We start from the raw sequence: 20,405 nt of genomic DNA, 5'->3' as shown, positions 1-20,405 counted from the left end.
TCATTCCTTAGAGTAAAATAAACTCCAGATGGATCAAAAGCTCAATAATAAAAAGTGAAAACAGAAAAACATTGGAAGAAAATACGTGGAATTTGTTTTTCTCGTTATCTTGCAGAAAAACAAGCCTATGTACAAAATGAACCTCAGAGGCCATAAGAGTTGGAACTGTTTCTCAGCAGAGAGACAAAATTAAATTTAAACTGTATGCCCTCTAACCTGGCCACTAAATTCAGGGATGCATCCTACTCATCAGGACAGAGGGAGGCATCAATCTATTGGAGTATATTATTGATTAAAAAGAACATACGTTGCTTTATATGAATCTATTCCTACCTCTAGAGTACCTGCTCCATTAAACATGCATGAAAAGCCGTCTTTTTTTTTCTTTTAAAGGAAAACCACAGGTGTACAGAGGATCTTTAGAAAATATCAAATAAGGAATTGTTAATATTAGTTGCCTCTGGGGAAAATGACTGGCTGTCTATGAGACTAAGGAGCTTACTTCTTAGTATTTATCTATTCATCAGTCACTAACAGTTAGTGGAGATTTTTGTTTTTACCAGAGACTCTGTGAGTAATCCTGCCTGTCCTGAAACTTGTTCTGTAGACCAGGCTGGCCTCAAACTCAGAGATTCACCTGCCTCTGCTTCCTGACTGCTGGGATTAAAACCACCACCATCCGGCTTCCATTGGTGGTTCTTAAAATGCATCAGTTGATGGGAAGGTGTATGTCATGCAGGGAAGAAATAAAGCCCAAGGTCTCGCCAGGCAGTGGTGGCGCACGCCTTTAATCCCAGCACTTGGGAGGCAGAGGCAGGCGGATTTCTGAGTTCGAGAGTTCGAGGCTAGCCTGGTCTACAGAGTGAGTTCCAGGACAGCCAGGACTATACACAGAGAGACCCTGTCTCGAAAAACCAAAATAAATAAATAAATAAATAAATAAATAAATAAATAAATAAAAGCAAAAAACCCCAAGGTTTTATGAATGCTAAGGAGGCTCTCAACCAATAAGCTATTTATACTCTGAAGAAAATTTGGAAGCATCAATTCGTTTTAAAGAATGAAAAATAAGAGTTGGGTATGATGTACACCTGTGACCCCAGAACTTAGGAGGTAGACAGAACCAGGAATTCAAGATCAACCTCAGCTATATGAAGTCAGCCTGGGCAGCACTAGAGCCTGTCTCAAAATAACTGAAACAATACTACAAATAATAATAGGAAAAAAAAACAAACAATGAAAGTTTTAAACTTTGCTAAACATTCCAATTCTAACATTGTTTTTAATTATAAGTACTGAATTATAAACTTTCTAAATTCATATTTCTTTCCCGTTTTTAGGGGGTAGAGAGCAATAGCACCCCATGATTGATTTTATATACATACGTACATACATACATACCCCCAGCTCTTAAAATCTCAGGCTAGAGAAATGATTTACTGTTTAAGAGCACTTCCTGCTCTTTCAAAGTTCAGTTCCCAGGCATCCACATTGTGTGGCTCATAATCACCTCCACTATATACCTCCATGAGGATCCAACACCTCTAGCTCCTGTGGGTACACACACACACAATTATAATTAATCTTTTTGGGGGAGGGATCTCAATAAGTTTCCCAGGCTGGATTTGAACTTGACATCCCCTGCCTCGGCCCCATAAGTAGCTGAGACTTCAGGCCTATACCACATGACACAATTGTAACTCAGAATTTTTTAATGGATTCATTTTTTTGTATATGAATGTTTTGCCTGTATATATGTTTGTATACCTCACGCTTGCCTGGTGCCTGCAGGGGTTAGAAGAGAGCGTCAGATCCCCTGGAACTGGAATTACAGATGTCAGCCACCAAATAGGTGCTAGAAACCACAAGAGCAACAAGTACTGAGTCATCACTCCAGCTCATTGTAACTCAGATCTTTAGAACAGGATTGTGGAGCCAATAAGGCCAAGCTTACTGGGTCTCTTATTTTTATTTTAACAAGACTTCACTTAGCCCAGGCTAGCCTTAAACCTACTGTAAAAGAGATACTGGCCTTATCATCCTGCCTCTACCTCCCTCTACATGGTATTACAGCCACAAAAATTTAGAGCCAGCAGATAGACAGTCTTATCCATCACCTCCTTAAGATACAATGAAAGTGACACTTAGCCATGAACCTGGGCCTCAGCTCTCTTCTCTTGTTTACAGTGTGCCCACCAGTCCACAGATGCCTGTTGCAGGAAGTCTATGTTGGTTTTAAACACACCTATCCCTAATTAACAAGAGTTCTAAACATGGACTGGGGAGAAGACCCAGCACTTAAGAATGCTTGCTGCTCTTTCAGAAAACCCAAATTCAGTTCCCAGCACCCTGGTATCACAACTGCTTGTAACTCCAGCTCCAGGGATCCAAGGGGGAGGTGGTTCAGCAGTTCAGAACACACGCTGCTCTTGTAGAGGTCCTGGAATCAGTTTCTAACACCACAAGGCAGATCACAAACATCTGTAATTCCAGTTCCATGGATCTGATACTTCTCTCTTTCAGCCTCTAAGGGAAAGCACGTGCTACACTTACATATACCAACAAAATATTCATAAACTTAAAATCAAAATAAAGTAAATTTAAAAATAAAGCCAACGAGATGACTCAGCAGATAAAGAGTACTTGCCATGCAAACCTAATGACCTGAGTTTGAGGCCCAGATCCTACAGTGGAGAGGACTAACCCCCTAAAAGTTGTACTCTGACCTCTATGAATGTATTGTAGCATGCATGTACCGGCACATACATCAACTACATACATAACACTAGGATTAAAAATAAAAAAATTTCACTCTGAAAATGAAGCACAACATATTAGTCACGTGAGAAGGGCTCCCAGCTGTGCATCCTGACAGGTTTCAACTAGCTGTTTAAATTACCATTCCAACATGGATTCTCTTTGTAATTCCCACAGGGCCCAGCACAGTGTTTTGCACATTATGACGACAGACCTGTATTGATTTTACCTAATTGAAGAGGTTGAGGCAAAATGTGGGCAAAGGCACCACAGGCAGCCTGAGTACCCAGAGTCGTGTGCCCGCTCCAGCACTGCCCAGGGGGAAGTCAGCCTGCTTCTTTGGCCTGTTTGTTTTTCTGTAAGATTTACCTACTTGGCAGCCACTCGGGATTCAGGTAAAATTATTTTGTAAGCTTTCTTTCTTTCTTGTTTGTTTGTTTGTTTTTCCTTGTGGCCCTGGCTGTCCAGGAACTTGCTTTGTAGGCCAGACTGGGCTGGAACTTAGAGATCTGCTTGCCTCTGCCTCTCCAGTACTGGAGTGCGCACTGCCACACCCAGATCTATTTTCAATCATAAGAACATTACAATGTGTTTAAATGAGTTTTCTACGATCTTCAAACACAATGTAAACTACCAAGCGTGTATTCGTTATAGGCACAAACAGTGTTTTCAATCATGCCTGTTTGCTTTCATTGAATGCCACAGACTAGATAGGAAAATTAAAAATGGTTCCCCACACAAACCATGAGCTTTGGGAGGACTGAGATTTACACAGAGTACTTACAAAAAAAAAAAAAAAAAAAAAAAGTGGTGCTCTCAGTCATAACTATTTATTTCGTTTTGCTCTGGATTTCTGAAATGCTTGCAAAATACATACAATTTGCACCTGATCAGTGTTTTCCAAGCTGCCTGCAGGCTTGTGTTCATACATTAGCAAGATTTATTGCTAACCAACATACCATGCTAAATTGAAATCAAGATACTACACAATTTTCCAATACAGAGGTGATTTTATAAGTTGGCACAGACGCTTTGGGGTGAGGGGGATGTAATTGTTGGTATCGTGTTATACTCAGTAGCTGTGGAAAATGAGATAAACTGGAAGGTTTCAGAAGGTCAGAGCTCATCAGATGGAAAGATTGCAGCTTTTATCAGCTCTGGAAAGCACACACTGATAGGCTGATAAGTAAATAGTTGTTATTCCTCACCAACTGGCAACATTCGGTATTTCCAAAGCACTTCAGCTAAGGGCAACACTGGGGAGACGCAGCCACACTGTGAAGGAAAAGGAGTCTATATCTCCTCCCCAACACCCGCCTTTATTTGCTGTTTACTTCTCTGAATTTTTCTCAAGAACAACAAAAAGAAACATAGACACCTGTGTGGTTTTTCTTCCAACTGTTCAGGGTCCTCAATTTAGGGCTTGAGGTTGAAACAGACATAAAATGCTTCTGAAATTGCTTAGTCTCTTAAAGTACTGAACCTCTGACCCCAGCACTCTGGAGATAGAGGCAGGGGTGGATCTCTGGGAGTCCAGACCTGATGTACACACCTGGTCTACACAGGGAGTCCCAGGCCAGTTAGAGCCAACAGTGAGACACTACCTCAAAAATGAAGCTCTGAACCTCTGAGACTGCTCAGGTGATAAAGTGCTCATGTGAAAACCTGAGTTTGATCCCTGGATTCCACCATGCAGAGAACCAAGCTGTTCTTGGATTTATGTGCATGCCACACCTACACTTGCACAATAATATTTTGTTTCTAAAATTCATTCTTGCATGTGTGTGCTTATTATGGACCATGAAGTCCACACTGTGGGGCATGTGTAGAAGTGAGAGGTCAGTAGGCAGTGAGCTCTCAGGACTGAACTCTAGTCATGAGGCTTGGTGGCAAGTGCCTTCACATATTGAGACACGTCACCGGACTGCGATCTACTTCTTAAATGTACTCTGTGAGCATTTAACTAGAAAAATCTTTCTCTACAACTTTAAATGTATTTCTCAAAGAATATTTTAAATCATAATCTAAGTCATGTGCCTTTAATATGAACACAACCTATCTCAAAAACAAAACAAAACAAAACAAAAAACCATGAGGATCTGAGTTCAATTTCCAGAACCCGAGGTAAAAACCCAGAAGCAGGATCTAACATAAGTGTAATCTCAGGATACCAAAAGCTAAGATAGGAAGATTGTGAGTTCAAGGCCAGCCTGGGCCACACTGCAAGTTCCTGGTCAGCCTAAATTTGTAAGTAAGACCCTGTCTCAAATATTACTCCAGCTGCACAAACTTTCTAAACCAAACTGGTAAATTCACTTGTTAGTAAAGGGACACCACCAAGCAGGGGCAAAAGACAGGCCCTGTTCCCACTCTTAGAAATAATTCAGGAACATAGCTTCCTTCAGTTCTAGAACTCAGAGAAGTAGACTCTAACCTAAGCAGCCAGGATGACCCATTCTTCTGTAAGCATATTCTGACATGCTATAAATTCTGAGTTTGGTAAAGCACTGTGCACCAAGGTGACACACGATGTCCACTCCACCGTAGTCATACTTAAGGCTCAGGGCCTCTGTCATCTTTGTCTACATGGTGACCTGGCAGATAGGAAAAAGGACTTAAGTACTTTGCTTTGGTTTTTAATTTTTAAAGGGGTGGGTTTTATTTATTTATTGTTTTGCCTTGGTTTTGAGACAGGGTCTCAGTACAGAGCCCAAGCTGGCTCTGGATTTGAATAAATCAGGCTTTGGCCTCCTGACAGCTGGGATTATAGTCATGCCCCACCACTCCCAGCTAAGGAGGCTGGTGTGAAAAATTAACCAGTATTGACCAGATACATCCAAAGTAATCCCATGCATCCTTTAAAGCCAGGCACCTATAGAGGAATGGTCAGAGATGCCGCATTGCTGGTATTAAAGACAGGACAGGGACCATGAGTCGAACCAAGTAAACAGCCTAGGAGCTGGGAACAAAAGCGAGGAAACAAGACTCTGCTAGAAGGCTATGCCGCTGTCATCTTTTAACGTGATGAGAACCATGTTAGACTTCCTAACCACACAACAAAAGAATGACAGACTGCAAAGCTTTAAATGCTAAGTTTATGTGAACAAAGCAGCAGTGGGAAATTCAAACACACTGAGCAAAAGGTAGACACGTGGCCTCAAGCCTGCACTGAGCACTTACTTGATCACAAAGGGAGAAGGGCTGCTTCTACAAGAAGATCTGGAAGCTGACAATGTACCTCTGTGGTGCAGGGCTTGTATAGCATTCAGGAGGCCCTGAGTTCAAAGTATCAGCTCAAGATATCCTACAAGACAACTCTTGAAAACTGGCAATGTCTCCGGAAATGGCAAAAAAGCTGTTCTCTGCTAAGAGTCGTGATGACCAAATGCCACTTGTGAACTTTGCTGAGTCCTAAATCAATAACATTAAGACTCGTTTGAGAAAATACAACTACTGGCGAACCCTCTGCTTCATTTTTGGAGTGCTTATGTGAGTGACAGCACTAATCTACAGAGGAGGCCGTTTTCACTCCTCACTAAATGTGTAAGGAGGTAACATAATGATGTCTGCCATTTATGTTCCAATAATTCATCCAAACTTATTTTCTGTTTGGTTTCTTTATTGTTGTTTGTAAGCCCTGGCAGTCCTGAACTCACTTCTGTAGACCAGTCTGGACTTGAATGCACATCCACCCTCCGCTGCCTCTCAAGTGCTGGAATTAATGACTTGAGCTACCACAGTGAGCTCAAAAATTATAAATATACACATTCATTTTCTCTTTCTCTGTAGAAGAGAAAGAATAAATAGGTACAGTACTAACAGTTGTTGAAAGAATGTGGCATTTATTATTCAGACAGCACAATTTTTTAAATTACAAAGGTAAGGGAGAAGGTCTGCCCTGGCTCCCTCCACTGTCCACCTTTCCCAGGTCCCTCACACACTGCCCGGGATGTAATGACCAGCTGTGTTCTTCAGATAGCCTCCATACTTCCACAAGCATGTATTACTTGCTGCAGTTTTACTCACAATTCAAGCTCAATAGCTAAAATTTGGTTTTGTTATAAGAGAGAAACACATGACAGTAAAACTCCATAGAAACAGGTCAACCATGAGGACAGAGTCATCTGTGATAACCTTGTTACTGGGTTTAGTTTGTGCCGCCTTCTTTTCTGCTGTTTCTCCTGTTCCATACAATCTTAGCATTCTTATTTTGAACTTCATCCTTCCTATTTATGCCTGGAGAGGGCCACAAGCACGGCAGGAAACAACAAAAAACAAGACTGGTCACATCAGGAACTACTACAGAAACCACAGCCTTTGGCTGCCAGCCCAAGTCACTGGGAAGATTACCGGCAGCCTGGACCCAGGCTCTCCTCCTTCTCCCTGCACTCCATATGGCAGCTGTCTGACATCAAAGAAGGTGGGAGAGATTCTCTACATTCTCCAGACTGTTCCCACTCCTCCCCTTGAAATGTGGAAGAGTCCATGATGTCTCAATCAGCTCTTCCGCAATCCCTCTTTTCCTGCATGCTAAGACTGCACGATGCCTAGCAACAGAACCCCAAGTGAGGGCTGCACAGAAGAGATGCAGCAGCAAGGAGGACTAACAGCAGACCTCCCTGATGAGGGAGAACACAAGCTAAATGTCACATGCCTTCCAGAATAACACCAAGGAATAAAAACTAAACTTGTAAATGAAATTAGGTTGCTCTTTTGAACTGCCAGTCTAGCTAGACAGGAAAAGGCCCAGCATGGTTTCTATGAGTGCCTATGCTGTTTTTAATAGGGAGGACACAATCAAGCCAAAGCAAACATCTGTTAACCAGTCAAGTCTGTTAATGAAACAATACTGCAGCTGGTTTATCAAAGATCAAAAGTGGAGCAAATTAGAAAAGGGATGTATGAACAAAGATGGTTTCTGAAGAATAGCGGCTCAAGAATTTTAAACCCACCTGTCAAATTAACACAGACCCTTCCTGGACTCCCTCCGAGCACTGACTAGGGTTTACCCTGCACCTTTGTAGAGACCAGCTTCCGTTTAATCCAGCATCGTTTCATCTAGTACTTCCGTCTGTCTGTCTCGTTCCATACTCTCAGAAACATAACTTCTCACAAACAAAATAAAAATGCACACCGTGCACTACGTTATAGCCTACTAACTGTGATGTTTACTTTATAAAGATCACCAATAACAGGCGGTTTTCCACTCCTGGCAACTTCTCACCAAAGTGGTTCACATCCAGTGCACCGTGCGGCCATCCCTCTTTCTCTGAGGCCCATGTACTAACTTCCTGTCACCACCTGAAAGCAGCAAGAGCACCCACACACAAATAAACACACACTTTCCTCATGGCTCTGCTAACAAAATGTCATCAGCAAATTACATGGCTGACTCATTTGCTAACTCTAATTTGGTAGACTAATTGCTGTTTGTGTGAGATATTAATGGATAGGATGAAAGGCCTGAGAAGATTTCAGATTCACATTTAAATCTTGGTGTGACTGGAAAACAATTTTACCAAATCTCCTCTAGTTTAATGTTCAAGACTTTAAAAAATGAAGTATAGAAACACAACGAAATAATGGATTTTTACAAGCAAATTTGTCACTTCAAAGATAAAACAATTACATCTCCTATGTGTTGGTGGTAACATACAAAGATAAAACAGATTTTAAAACAACAACAACAACACCACAACAACTCAGACTTCCATTTTGAGAACATTTAAAGTGTATCATCTGCTGAAGTCTGGAGAAAAAATAAAAATAAAATCTTTGCCATTCAGGATAAAATCAGAATAAATCAGCAAACAACACATAACTGTTAAAATAACCTCAAAGCTAAAAATACTGACTTTCTTGGTACTAAAAGTATCCCAGAGTAGGAACATGGCTCAGTAGGAGTATTTGCCTAATGAACATAAGGTCTTCTATTCTAGTCCCAGCAACACACACACACACACACACACACACGTGTGCGCTGTTATGAAGTCATGTAGGTATAGGGAATACAAGTATAAATTCCTCAAAGTTGCTGCTCATTCAGGATAGGATTAGTGTTGTGGGAAAGGTATCAAAAGCATCAAACACACCTAAGATCTAAAGAGTTACAAGGAATGTTCACCACACCCTTTATAATCAAACCTTCTGACATGATGCTGTTCCTCTACCATGAGAAGCCTAGACAAGTTCTATCTTGATAACAGTTCAAAAGCAGAACAAGCTGTCATGCTTCAAGTGCAATAGAAAGACCCAGTCACTCACTTCATCTTCCGCTTGACCTGGCTTCCTAGCTGGAGCAGTCTGAGAGCTCTGGTGGGGAGACGGTGGCTGGACTAGTACTGCCCGACAGCAAAGGCTGCCCCGGAGCACTGCACCCTTCTGAAGAACTTCTGGAGCTTAATTACAGGAGCAACAGGATCCACAAGCTTGCCTCCCTGACCTTGGAACCGTGAGCATTGATCCACCTGATCTTTCATGCTCTAACAGGTTTCCCCATTCTAAAACCTACTTTTCTCCATATCAGTGCCAAAATTCAGAGAATTTTGAAAAGCATATTTCATAATATTTAAGTTTATCCAACTTCCAGTTGAATACATATAGCTAACTATTCTTTGAGAACAAAGGACATCAATTGAAGTCAACACTCTAATTGAGATCCTTCCCGAAGTACCAACAACTAGAAACTTCCCAGAGACAAGATGAGGAAGGTGTCCTGTTATGACAGGGATAAGGACTGCCCCCCAAACACAAATCTCTAAAAAAGGAGGGGGAGGGGCAAGTATGACAGGACCACATGATGTTAGCACTTGAGGGGCTAAGGCAGAAGAATTCGGCCAGCATGGGCTACATAATCTATTTGGAGTTCCCCTACTTTACAGTGCACTGGAAACACACCAAGATTTGACATTCAATAATTTAGGATGATACTCTCAATAAAGTGAAATACTAAGGAATCTGTTTAAAATTGGACTAAACTGATTGTATAAAAATGCTAAAGCCCATATGTGCAAATGGGATCTTACTGCTACAAAGTGTGATAACTGCAGTCTCTCAGAATATTTGACTTTGCAAAGTCCTCATAATCTGACCTAATTGAGCTTTACCACTTTTAATGAGAAGCATTAATACTATCCTTTAGGAGTTCCCACACCGAGTCAAAGATAAAGTTTTATCTTCAGTGGTTTAATTCATTTCCCTATCATCTCAGCTGAGAAAGCTTTCTTAAGTAAATACCAAGTATTTCGAGTTAAGAAGGGAGAATGGTGATCCCCAATTTGAATTCCAGAGTCTCAGAAGTGCTGCAATTACATCCCAGGAAGCAGGAGGCCTCCTCCGTTAACTTCCATTGTGCTCCTCCCTCCAGCCGCTGTGCTCCTCCCTCCAGCCGCTGTGCTCCTCCCTCCAGCCGCTGTGCTCCTCCCTCCAGCCGCTGTGCTCCTCCCTCCAGGCGCGCAAGGGAGTGATGATGACGTTAAATCTAACGAGGCACAGACTTCCCGCTGCATTTCAAGTTTGATGATTTTATAAATTGCACTGGCTTCAAAAAAAAAAGTAAGAAGCTCATCCTAACTACCAAATTTCCAACGCTGGGAGTCTATTTATTGGGGAAAAACTGTTTCTGACCGACTGAAGAATTACAAGAAGAGAGTAGCCCTGGGACTGATTAGGACACTGCCCAGGACTCTCTGGGTGGACTCTCAGCCTGACTGTTCACCAGTTCCACTGACCTTGAACAAAGCTTAAGCTTTGCTCCTCAGTTTTCCATCTGCAAAAAGTAGGACACTAATCTACCTCCCTTCCAGTAACGATGAGTCAGCAGCTAAGTGTGAACTACTTGGAAGAGACCAGCATTTACGCTTATAATACATTAGCTGCTATTTTTATTTTCTCTTTTACAATGACATTCAACTTCTCAAAAGTAATCACAATACCAGCTTCTTTAAAAGACTATTCCACCAAACAATAGTTGTTAAGACTGTACCATCCTGGAATAGTCTCCATTCATATCCTAAATTCTGCCAAGCATGGAAACATACCTGAAATTCCAGCTGCTACAGAAGCTAAGGTAGAAGGGCCAAAATTCAAAGCCAGCCTGGGAAACTAAATGAAACCTTGTCCCCCCCCCCGTTTTTTTTAATGAAATTAGGAATGGAGAGATGGTGTTGTGGGTAAAGTACTCACCTCACAAGCACACAGATCTGAGTTCAGATACTCAGCACTCAAGTAAAACAAGGCTGGCTACAGTGGATGCACATTTGTAATCCTAGCACTGAGAAGGCAGAGAGAAAGGAAGATCCCTGGAGCTCTCTGGGCAGCCCATATAGCAAATAAGTCTAAGCTCCAGGTCCAGTGAAAGATCCTGTCTCAAAAATTACAGTGGAGAGCAACGGAGGAAGACATCCAATATTTAAAAAGAAAGCCAGGTATGGTGGTGCACACCTTTAACCCCAGCACTCCGGAGGCAGATTTCTGCAAGTTTGAGGCCAGCCTGAGCTACAAAAATAGTGTTCTAGCCACCATTGCTATAGAGTGCTATAGATCCTGTCTCCCCGCTCCCCCCAAAAAAAGCCTCTCTGCTAGCTAGTGAGTTCCAAGTCACTCTGGGCTACATACATATACATATAATGAGATTTTATCTAAGAAAATAACATGTTTGTTTGTATGTATATGTGTGTGTATACATACTAATATTAGGTTGAGGCTAGATTGCTCACTGATAAAATATCAGCAAAGTCTTATTATGATTACTTGATACAATTAATCCCCAAATTCTATCAACTAAATATTCTGGAGCGCGTTTTCTCAGTTTTCCTTGCTAAATAATGACGCTAACTGGACAGCTGAAATATCTACATCCTAGAAAAAGCAACTGCAATTGCACACTAAGCAATAAATGTCTCAGTTCTCTATCCTAGACACTTTCAAACATGAATTTTTCCTTTAGACTAAAAATAGTTCTGTACAGATGCCGCCTGAAGAAAAATGATAAGGCTAGCAAGAACCGATGAGCAAGGCTGCAGAGAAGGAGAGGAGCTCTGGAGAACCTGTCCTGCCCCTCCAGACTCGGAAAACGCCTCCCTGCAGAGGACACAATGATTCATCAAGCTATGACATTGACCACAGTGCCTGAACAGAGACCATGTGCCTAATAATTATGCAACTTTGACATGGCTGAGGGTAAAAACAAAGATAGCCAAACTTATAAAGAAATGGCTCTGGATTCCCTTAAAGAATTCCACCTCAGCACTCACAAGCAAAACCAGCAAGTCTCTGTCTGAGACCAGTCTGCTCTACACACAGAGCTCCAGAACCGCCAGAGCTGCACAGTGAAGCCCTGTCTCTAAATAAAAATTTAAACCTTTTACTTTAAATGTTTCAAGGAGAAACAGGTGCCTAAATGGCTGTGTTCAGGAATTCAAATAAGTCATTTTCTGTAACTTTTTAAAAGAGAGTTATGAAGAAAATTTCATAGTTTACTTCATTTTTGATACATCCACAATCAATGAATAAATAAATGTTATGGAAGACCAAGAAGATACGAACACAGTTAAGAAATCCATTCTAGACTTCATACACCTGTGTGAAGAAGACCTGGTCTTCCTCAGCTTCAGAGGAATAAAGCAAAAAGGAAAACAGGGCCCATTTCATGAGTTCTTTGTACCAGAAGACATTAAGCAAACCAGCTTTGCTAATACTTGGTTCTCCTAGGAACTGAGACAAAATCCAGGCCTCGTTGTGGAAGCAGGCAGTCACACCTTCCCACAGAGCCTAATACCTGGCTCTCAATACTTCTCAATAAAAGTTTACAAGCATAATTGTTTCCTATTAACAATGGTCAATGTCATTGTTTTAAAAAACGCAAAGTTAACTGTTATCAATGAGTGTGCTTAACCAAAAGATGGGGAAGGAATGCAAAACCCGCAGGGCTTGATTTACAATCTGCTGTCCTACTTCAGTATGACTTTGGGAAATTAATTCAGTAAGTTTAAAATAAAACCAAGAAAATCATACCCAACTGAAGACTTAAAAATCTCAGCAAAAACCAAAACTCTGTTGTGTACCTTCAATGCTATAAAAATAACACAAAGCTTTGGGCCAGCAAGCCAGCTCAGTGGTTTAAGTTGCTTGCTGCCAGCCTACCAACCTGAGTTTGATTTCCAGGACCTACCTAGTGGAAGGAAGAACACCTGCAATTGTCCCCAGGTCTCCACGTGTGCACTGTGGCTTGCAGGCATGTGTGCACACATACACAAAAATGTAAAAAAAACACCAAACAAGGCAAAATAAACGTTCACCTACTCCCACTGACCACTGACAATAAATGGCTTTAAAAGAAGGGATTTAGGTCACACAATATGCAAAGATCATCAGTATTAAAATAAGTATGGAGGTTTTTCTCTCTACAATTAAGGGAAGGAAACCCCACACTCTCCTTTCTTGGGCTTGAAGAAGGTAGATTCAAGTTTACCAGGCAGTTACAACATAAAACAAGTCATGTGCCACTGAAGAAACTCTCAATACGTCATAAAATGATGTTTAAACAATCATGCTATGAAACACCCTAATATAAAAGTATAAAAGCCAGTTTCAAGGCAGAAACAACTGATCTTTTCAAACTCCACTCAGATCTTCCGTGCCCATCGGTGGTTCTCAGCCTTCCTAATGCTGTGACCCTTTAATACAGGCAACTATAAAATTATTTTTGTTGCTACTTCTTAACTGTAATTTTGCTACTGTTACGACCGTAATGTGACTATTTTGGGAAACAGATGTTTGCCAAAAGGGTCGGGCCACAGGCTGAGAAAGGCCTAAGTGGAAGCAGAAGCTAAGACACTAGTATCTCCCTCCAGTGCATCAGTACCACAGGGCTCACTCACCTGGTCTTTCTCATGGGGTAGAAGGCTGACGGGAGGGAGTGAGGACGGAAAAACACTGGGGTACTGGGGCGCCCCTTTGCCATCTGAGCTCCCATTATTGACCCTGTACTGTGGTCCTTCCTTCAGTAACCTCCCATTGTTCACAGCCCGCTTGGCCCCTAGTCGCAACCTCTGCTGAAAGGCTGGGTGGTTGGTGGTGCCTGTAAGATCACTCTGGCTTCTCAGATACTTCTCGATGTTCTTCAAGGAGGAGCCATTTGGCTCCTCAAGGCCTTCGATTGCTCTCTTTAAAAGTTTATTCCAATCCACATTGCGTAGATCATTACATGGTGGTCCTTTAGACCCCTTGGTTGGCTTGGGCAAAGTGCCTGGTTTAACTGATGAAAACCGCCCAGGATTGTCTGGGTCCTTATATGAAGCAAGGCCTTTGTTGGTGACTTTGAGAACGGAGCCATCCTGAACACTGAGCTCCAGCTGTTCCGAGACGGTTTTCTTATCCAGCCCATGGGATGTGCTGACTGCATGGCAGATTCTCTCTTCAGAGGGCCGCTGCTTCTGCTTCTTGATTTTCTGCACTGCTTCAAGAATCCACTCTGTGTAAAGTGGGTTTGCAAGTTTTACCATGGTTGACAAATGGCTTCTCCAACACAGACGTTACCCATAGAGGTTCACCTTGTACTAACACAACCTGAACATTCGAAAGTCACAATTCAATACACGAGCAGAGGATCCCAGCCCATGTCAGGCAACAGCTTAGGGACAACCATCCTTAGGAGAGTCGAAAGAGGCAATGTTGACGGTTGTCTTATTTCACCAATGGGAAGGACTGCACTCTTCAAGTGAAAGACATCTTTAGGAAATCAAGACCTTAAAGGATAAAAAAGGAGAGAAAAAGCTCTTAATAATAGAACTTTTAAAAATAAAGATTTCTCAGTATTATTCTTTATCAGGTGCAAATAACTTGAGTAACACCCTTGAGATGGCTCAGCCGGTAAAGGCACTGCCTTTAGCACTGATGACCTGAGTTCAGTCCCTAGGATCCACACAGTAAGAACAAGACCTTCCTCCCGAAACTTGTCCTCTGACCTTTATGCACACACTGTAGTATATGCTGCCCCAAATCCCTCAAGTACAAAATAAATCAATTTAAAATGTGGAAAATTTGACTCATGTTATCAAAGTTAATAATCATATGAAAGCAGTCTAAGGTACATGTCTTCCACAGATATAAAATAAATATAAAAAAGGAACGATAGTACACGCCTTTAATCCCGGCACCCAGAAGACTGAGACAGGCAGATCTTTGAAGAAGACTGCCTGGTTGGTCTACAAGAGAGTCTCAAGCCAGCCAAGAGCTACATCGTGAGACTGTCTCCAAAGAAACAAAAACTACAGACACAGGAAAGCTCAGCTGAGCTAGGTCACAGAGGAAAATTTCCAATGTAGCCATCTGTATGGAATCAGGACATTCTGGTGCTCTGCTCTGCGAGCATCTGTGTGTGAGAGCATCTATGGCACAGGCTGGCAAACTGAGACGAATACAGTAACACCCCTTCACCTTTTAATAATGCAGTATTCTACTTATCTTAACACCTGTCCCAGCTCATCCCACACCTCAACAGAAAGACAATCCCTACAATCTGACTCCAGCTGGCCAGGGCAGCAATGCGCTCAGACTTCTGCTCTCCAATCTGGTACTGAGTACAACCCTGGGCCAGACCTACTGCTCTCCAGTAACGACTACATCTCAGCCCGCTCTATCCAGATGACAGTGTGTTCACACATAGCATCATTTTGCTAGGTGTGATATGATGGCACAAGCCTGGAATCTTAGCATTTAAGAGGTTGCAGTAAGGCTGACAGTTTGAGACCAGTCTCAGCTACATAAAACTGTCTTTTTATCCAAATAAACAACAACCACCCAAAATCACAGCGATCATGTAATCGGCAGCATATTAAAGAATACAACATTTGTACTCAGAGAGTCTGGAGTTCCTGCGAGAGTGGCCCAGTCAGCTCCTGACCCAACGGACTGAAAGGGACTTCTCTGCAAATCAGCACAGTCAGCTCCCCATGTTTCCCTGAGATTCAGAAATGGGGAGCTGATGAGACCTACGGGTCATCCAGTCCACTTCGAAGCTGCCCAGCACAAGATCTTTGTCCAATCTCTCTAACAGCCCACCAAATCTTTGGAGGCAGCTCAATGCCCTGAGAGGAAGCTGGAGCCATAATACATTTCTTACTCACAGAAGCAAGTCTCCACCTCCCTATGATTCTGACATACAGGTTGAGTTCCCCAGGAACTCAATATGATGGGCCCTCAAATACTTGAAAATAAGTATCTTTTAAAAACCACTATCAGCCACCCCCACCTCTACACCTACCTTCCATCCTAGCGCCTTCAACCTTTATACATCCTAGTCTCTAAGCACAACCATCTGTCGGCTGCTCACGTCCACCTTAAAAGTCCCCAATTCAGGGGTTACTCAGTTCAAAGTTTAACTCAAAGTCACAGGAACCCCCTCAATGGCCACGTCATGCTGGCCATGCTGAGGATATAGCCCAACCAAATGCCCAGATCTTTCTTCAAAAATGTTGACAATTAAACTTTTCCAGCCCTTCCTTAAAAAATTAAAATGCTGTTTTTTGTTGTTATTCTTGTTGCTTATTTCCTTTTGCTGTTTGTTGTTTAATACAGGTCATGCTAGCCAGATACTCATTAGGTAGCTCAAGCTAACCTTGAACTCACAGCAAACCTTCTGTATCAGCTTCCTAAATCCTGAGTACATAGGCAAACACCACCGTCCTTAGATTATTAAATGGTAGTATTCAAAGCTGATTTGAGCTATCTTCTAACCTGTCAACCATCTTGTGCCATCACATAAATCACTAACAGACCTTAGAGCTGGAGCACTGTGCTCTGGATAAAACCACTGAAGCATTCCCCCTTGCAGACGTGCACAAAAGGTAACGCATTTTTTCAAAGTGAAATCATTTACAGCAAAACTTCATTAGAAGATATTTCACTGTATCCAAGTGATTATCTCATCTTTTGTCACTTATTCAAGAGAAACCACGACTACCTTGATCTGACTATACGAAACACACCTAAGGGAAGCAGATGAGATGTCATAGCAAAGTGCCCAGTGATGCAAAGTCACTTCTAGGCATTTTAGAAACATAACAAAAGAGCATCAGTAAAGCAAAATATGTCTCAAGTAATACCCAAAATATACATTGCCAACAAGCTTTTACCACAATCAGTAGTATCCACCACCAAAATAACCATCCATATCCATTACCAACATAGTTCAGAAAGACTGACATTTCATATCTTAAAAATGTAGTAAGAGGAAATACCAAAATTCGAACTTCAAATGTTTAACAATCCATGACAAAAAATGAAGACTGTCCAGGTCTCCATGCAAATATGCCCCCCCAGTTATGTTTATTTGGGCATAAAGACCCAAAAATCAGCAACCATCTCAGGAAAGTGGATAAAGAAGTACATTTCACTTTCTTTTAAACTATGACTCCTTCTAATTTTTTTCCACAGATTATCTGCATTAAAAATATTTCTGCACAGGGCTGGAGAGATGGCTCAACAGTTAAGAGCATTGACTGCTCTTTCTTTCAGTGGTCCTGAGTTCAACCACATGGTAGCTCACAACCACATGGTAGCTCACAACTATCTGTAATGAGATCCAATGCCCTCTTCTGGTGTGTCTGAAGACAGTGACAGTGTACTCACATATATACAATAAATAAACAATCCTTTTTAAAAATAATCTCTGCAGGCTGGGCAATGATGGCGCACGCCTTTGATCCCAGCACTCGGGTGGCAGAGGCAAGTGGATCTCTGTGACTTTGAGGCCAGCCAGGTCTACAGAGTGAGTTCCAGGACAGCCAGGGCTACACAGAGAAACCCTGCCTCAAACAAAACAAAACTGACTGCATTGTGAGCTGGTGAGTGGGCTCTTGCCACCAAGCCTAGCAATGTGAAGGCCACAATGAAGTGGAAGGAGAGAACTGCCCTTCAAAGCTGTCCTTAGACCCCAGAATGTGGTCTGTAGCACACATCCACACCAATGGTTTTAGTAAAGGAAGAAAACTTTGTATGGGAATGCACAAGGACGGCTCAGAAGCCACACTTGTCTCCAAGTCTCTCTGGCTCTGGTATATGTGCTGTCCAAGGGAGCACAGCCTCCAAATTTTAAACTAGGTTTGTGACAGCCTCTTAAAAAGAATCCTCTCATGACTCAACAACTGACTAGTCCTGAGTACTAACTTTCCCAGGCGCAACCACTATTTGTCCCAAAGGCCATCTAGCTGACATACTGGTAAGTTATTGCAGTTCCTGAGCTACCAGCTTTCACACTAGTTCTGCACAATATCAACACAAGCCTCAATTTAAAGCACACTGATCATTTTCACGTCGAAGACTAAAAAGAAAAAAAAAAGTCATAAATACCTGTATCTTAATCTTACACAAAACGACCAGACAACCTTAGATCCTTCTTTTCTCCTCCCAGAGCCAACAGCACAAATCTCTCCTAAATTTAATCTCAAAATGAGCTCCCATCCGACACCATCCAACAGAGTTAATTAGGCAGAAGTCGATGTAATTCAGCAGTTCTCTGCTACAAGCTGAATCAAATGTTTAAAAAATATATACAGCTAGGGAAGCAGGGAAATCAGAAGTCTCTTACCTGTAGCAAATTCTCCGCTAAATACATGCACAGTATCTACTTTGTACATTATCCACTGCAATTTTTTTTTAAAAATCTGGGGCTGATTTGTCTAACATCCCACGGTCCCATCTTAAATTGGTACAAGCTAAGAGAATACACTGAAAACCAGTTTCATTTTGGCCCAAGCAGTATCTAGACAGATCTACAGGGGAAAAAAATGCATAATTCATTCAAAAGCCACATAAAAATGATTCCCTGCCCCCCCCACCCCGACTCAGAATTACCCACCCACACCACTTCTCTTTTGCAGAGTCTACTTGCTGGATATGTGGACAGGGCGTCCAGTCACGACTAAAACTCTAAAGTCATCCTTCTCTTGCCATTTTTTTCCTATTAAAAACGTAACAGTTAAAGACTACCAAAAGGAGTAAGCCACCTCAAATTAATTCAGAAGATTCATACTGCATTAAACTAAACCATTCTGTTGCCTATGGTTGTGAAACATTTTGTCTTTGGCTAAATAAATAAATAAATAAATAAATAAAAAATAAAAAAAGGCAAATTACACAGTTGTACCTTGCAGCCTTAGAACCCCATCTGCAGCACTCTTGACAAGCTATTCTACACACATCTAGGGGAACCCTTGGCCTAACACTGAACTTTAAGCTTCACTGGCATTACATAAATATCAACATGCTTCAGAAATATTCAGGGCAGCATAAGGAGTGTCTAAATATCCCACTCAGAAGTATCACGAGAGGCCTCCTTAAGCTTTCGGTAAAGTCTATGTTCTCTCAAAACTAGTATCACAACATCGAGCCATTGAGATTACAGATACACCAAAAACACCGGTAGAAAAACAAAAGGTTAATAATAGAGTGTATTCGCTTATCATCCTGGGTTCGACTTGTTATTTTTAGCTCCCTTACTTTTATAAGCTCCAGGACTTTTTTTTTTTTTTTTATCAAAGATCATTGTATAAACTGAGTGAACATCAACAAACGCTAACAATATCTTCCACAATACAACACACACTGGAAGAAACCATGACTTCTTTCCTCCATTACCACCCACCACACCCAAATGGCACAATGGCTTAAAATAGCATCCTTGGTTTACAAACATATACTGTCTGACATCAAATATCATTTACATGGTGATGCTTGGTACCTTACAAGTCCTAAATGCATCTATTTCCCTGAAAAACATTCGTCCAATATGTATACACTGGGAGTTGAGGTTACGATTAATAGTCAAAGAAAATAAATAAATACTCAGTGACACAAAGTTCCTGCCCTATACCCAGTCTTATGGCACATGCCATAGGAAAGGCAAAGCAGAGCAAGAATCAGAACATGCAAGAATCAACTAAGAAGTAACCAAGTACTGCTTGGTGAGGCCTCAAAAAGCTAAATATAGAATTACCATGATCCCACGGGTCTACTTCATGCTATGCCCCTGAAAAAACTGAGAATAGCTTCTCCAACAGATACATACAAACATGTTCATAACAGCACTGTTTACAATACCCAAAGGTGCAAACAGCCCAAATATCCACTTACAGTAGAACAGATAAAATGAGGTAAAATAGATCACACACACAGAGAGAGAGAGAGAGAGAGAGAGAGAGAGAGAGAGAGAGAGAGAGAATATTAAGGGCAGTATGAATGAATACTGAAACACTGTAGAAAAGAAAATAGACACAAAAAGTCAGATATCCCATAACTCCATTTATACAAAACATCCATATATAATTCATAAACAAAGCATGCGCTGCTAGGACCTAGGTGTAGAGGGTGTTTTATAAGTATGAGCTTTATTTTGAATCAGTGGGAATGTCTTCAATATAGAAAGAGGTGAAGTCAAACAACAATGTGAATGTACTAACTCCCACTGAGTTAGTCACTTTAAAATAATTCATCATCAAGATGGTGATTCACACCCAAAATCCTAGCATTTGGTCAAGAGTTCAAGACCAGCCTGGGCTGTACAATGAGTTTCAGGGTAGCCTGAGCTACAGAGAGATCGTACCTCAAAAATGACATGAATTACATGGATTTTAAATCCATAAATTATT

The 20,405-nt window shown here is 41.5% G+C and overlaps 1 protein-coding gene across 2 annotated transcripts in view; it reads right to left on the bottom strand.

Annotated features, from left to right (window-relative positions):
- Kat6b (lysine acetyltransferase 6B) overlaps positions 1–14,504 on the bottom strand; it is a 158,768-nt gene extending 144,264 nt beyond the window's left edge. Inside the window, exon 1 of one of the 2 annotated variants that reach the window (XM_028758512.1) lies at positions 13,638–14,504. In XM_028758512.1, coding sequence (XP_028614345.1) covers positions 13,638–14,261 — 624 coding nt within the window. In that variant the 5' untranslated portion in view covers positions 14,262–14,504. The remainder of the gene's footprint in view (positions 1–13,637) is intronic. The other variant, XM_028758511.1, reaches the window with a different exon arrangement.
- Between the last annotated feature and the right edge of the window lie 5,901 nt (positions 14,505–20,405).

This window comes from Grammomys surdaster, unplaced genomic scaffold (genome assembly GCF_004785775.1).
Source record: "Grammomys surdaster isolate TR1022 unplaced genomic scaffold, NIH_TR_1.0 126198, whole genome shotgun sequence".
Classification (NCBI taxonomy): domain Eukaryota; kingdom Metazoa; phylum Chordata; class Mammalia; order Rodentia; family Muridae; genus Grammomys; species Grammomys surdaster.
Note: the sequence above shows the minus strand (reverse complement) of the source record. Positions and strands in the feature narration are given on the sequence as shown.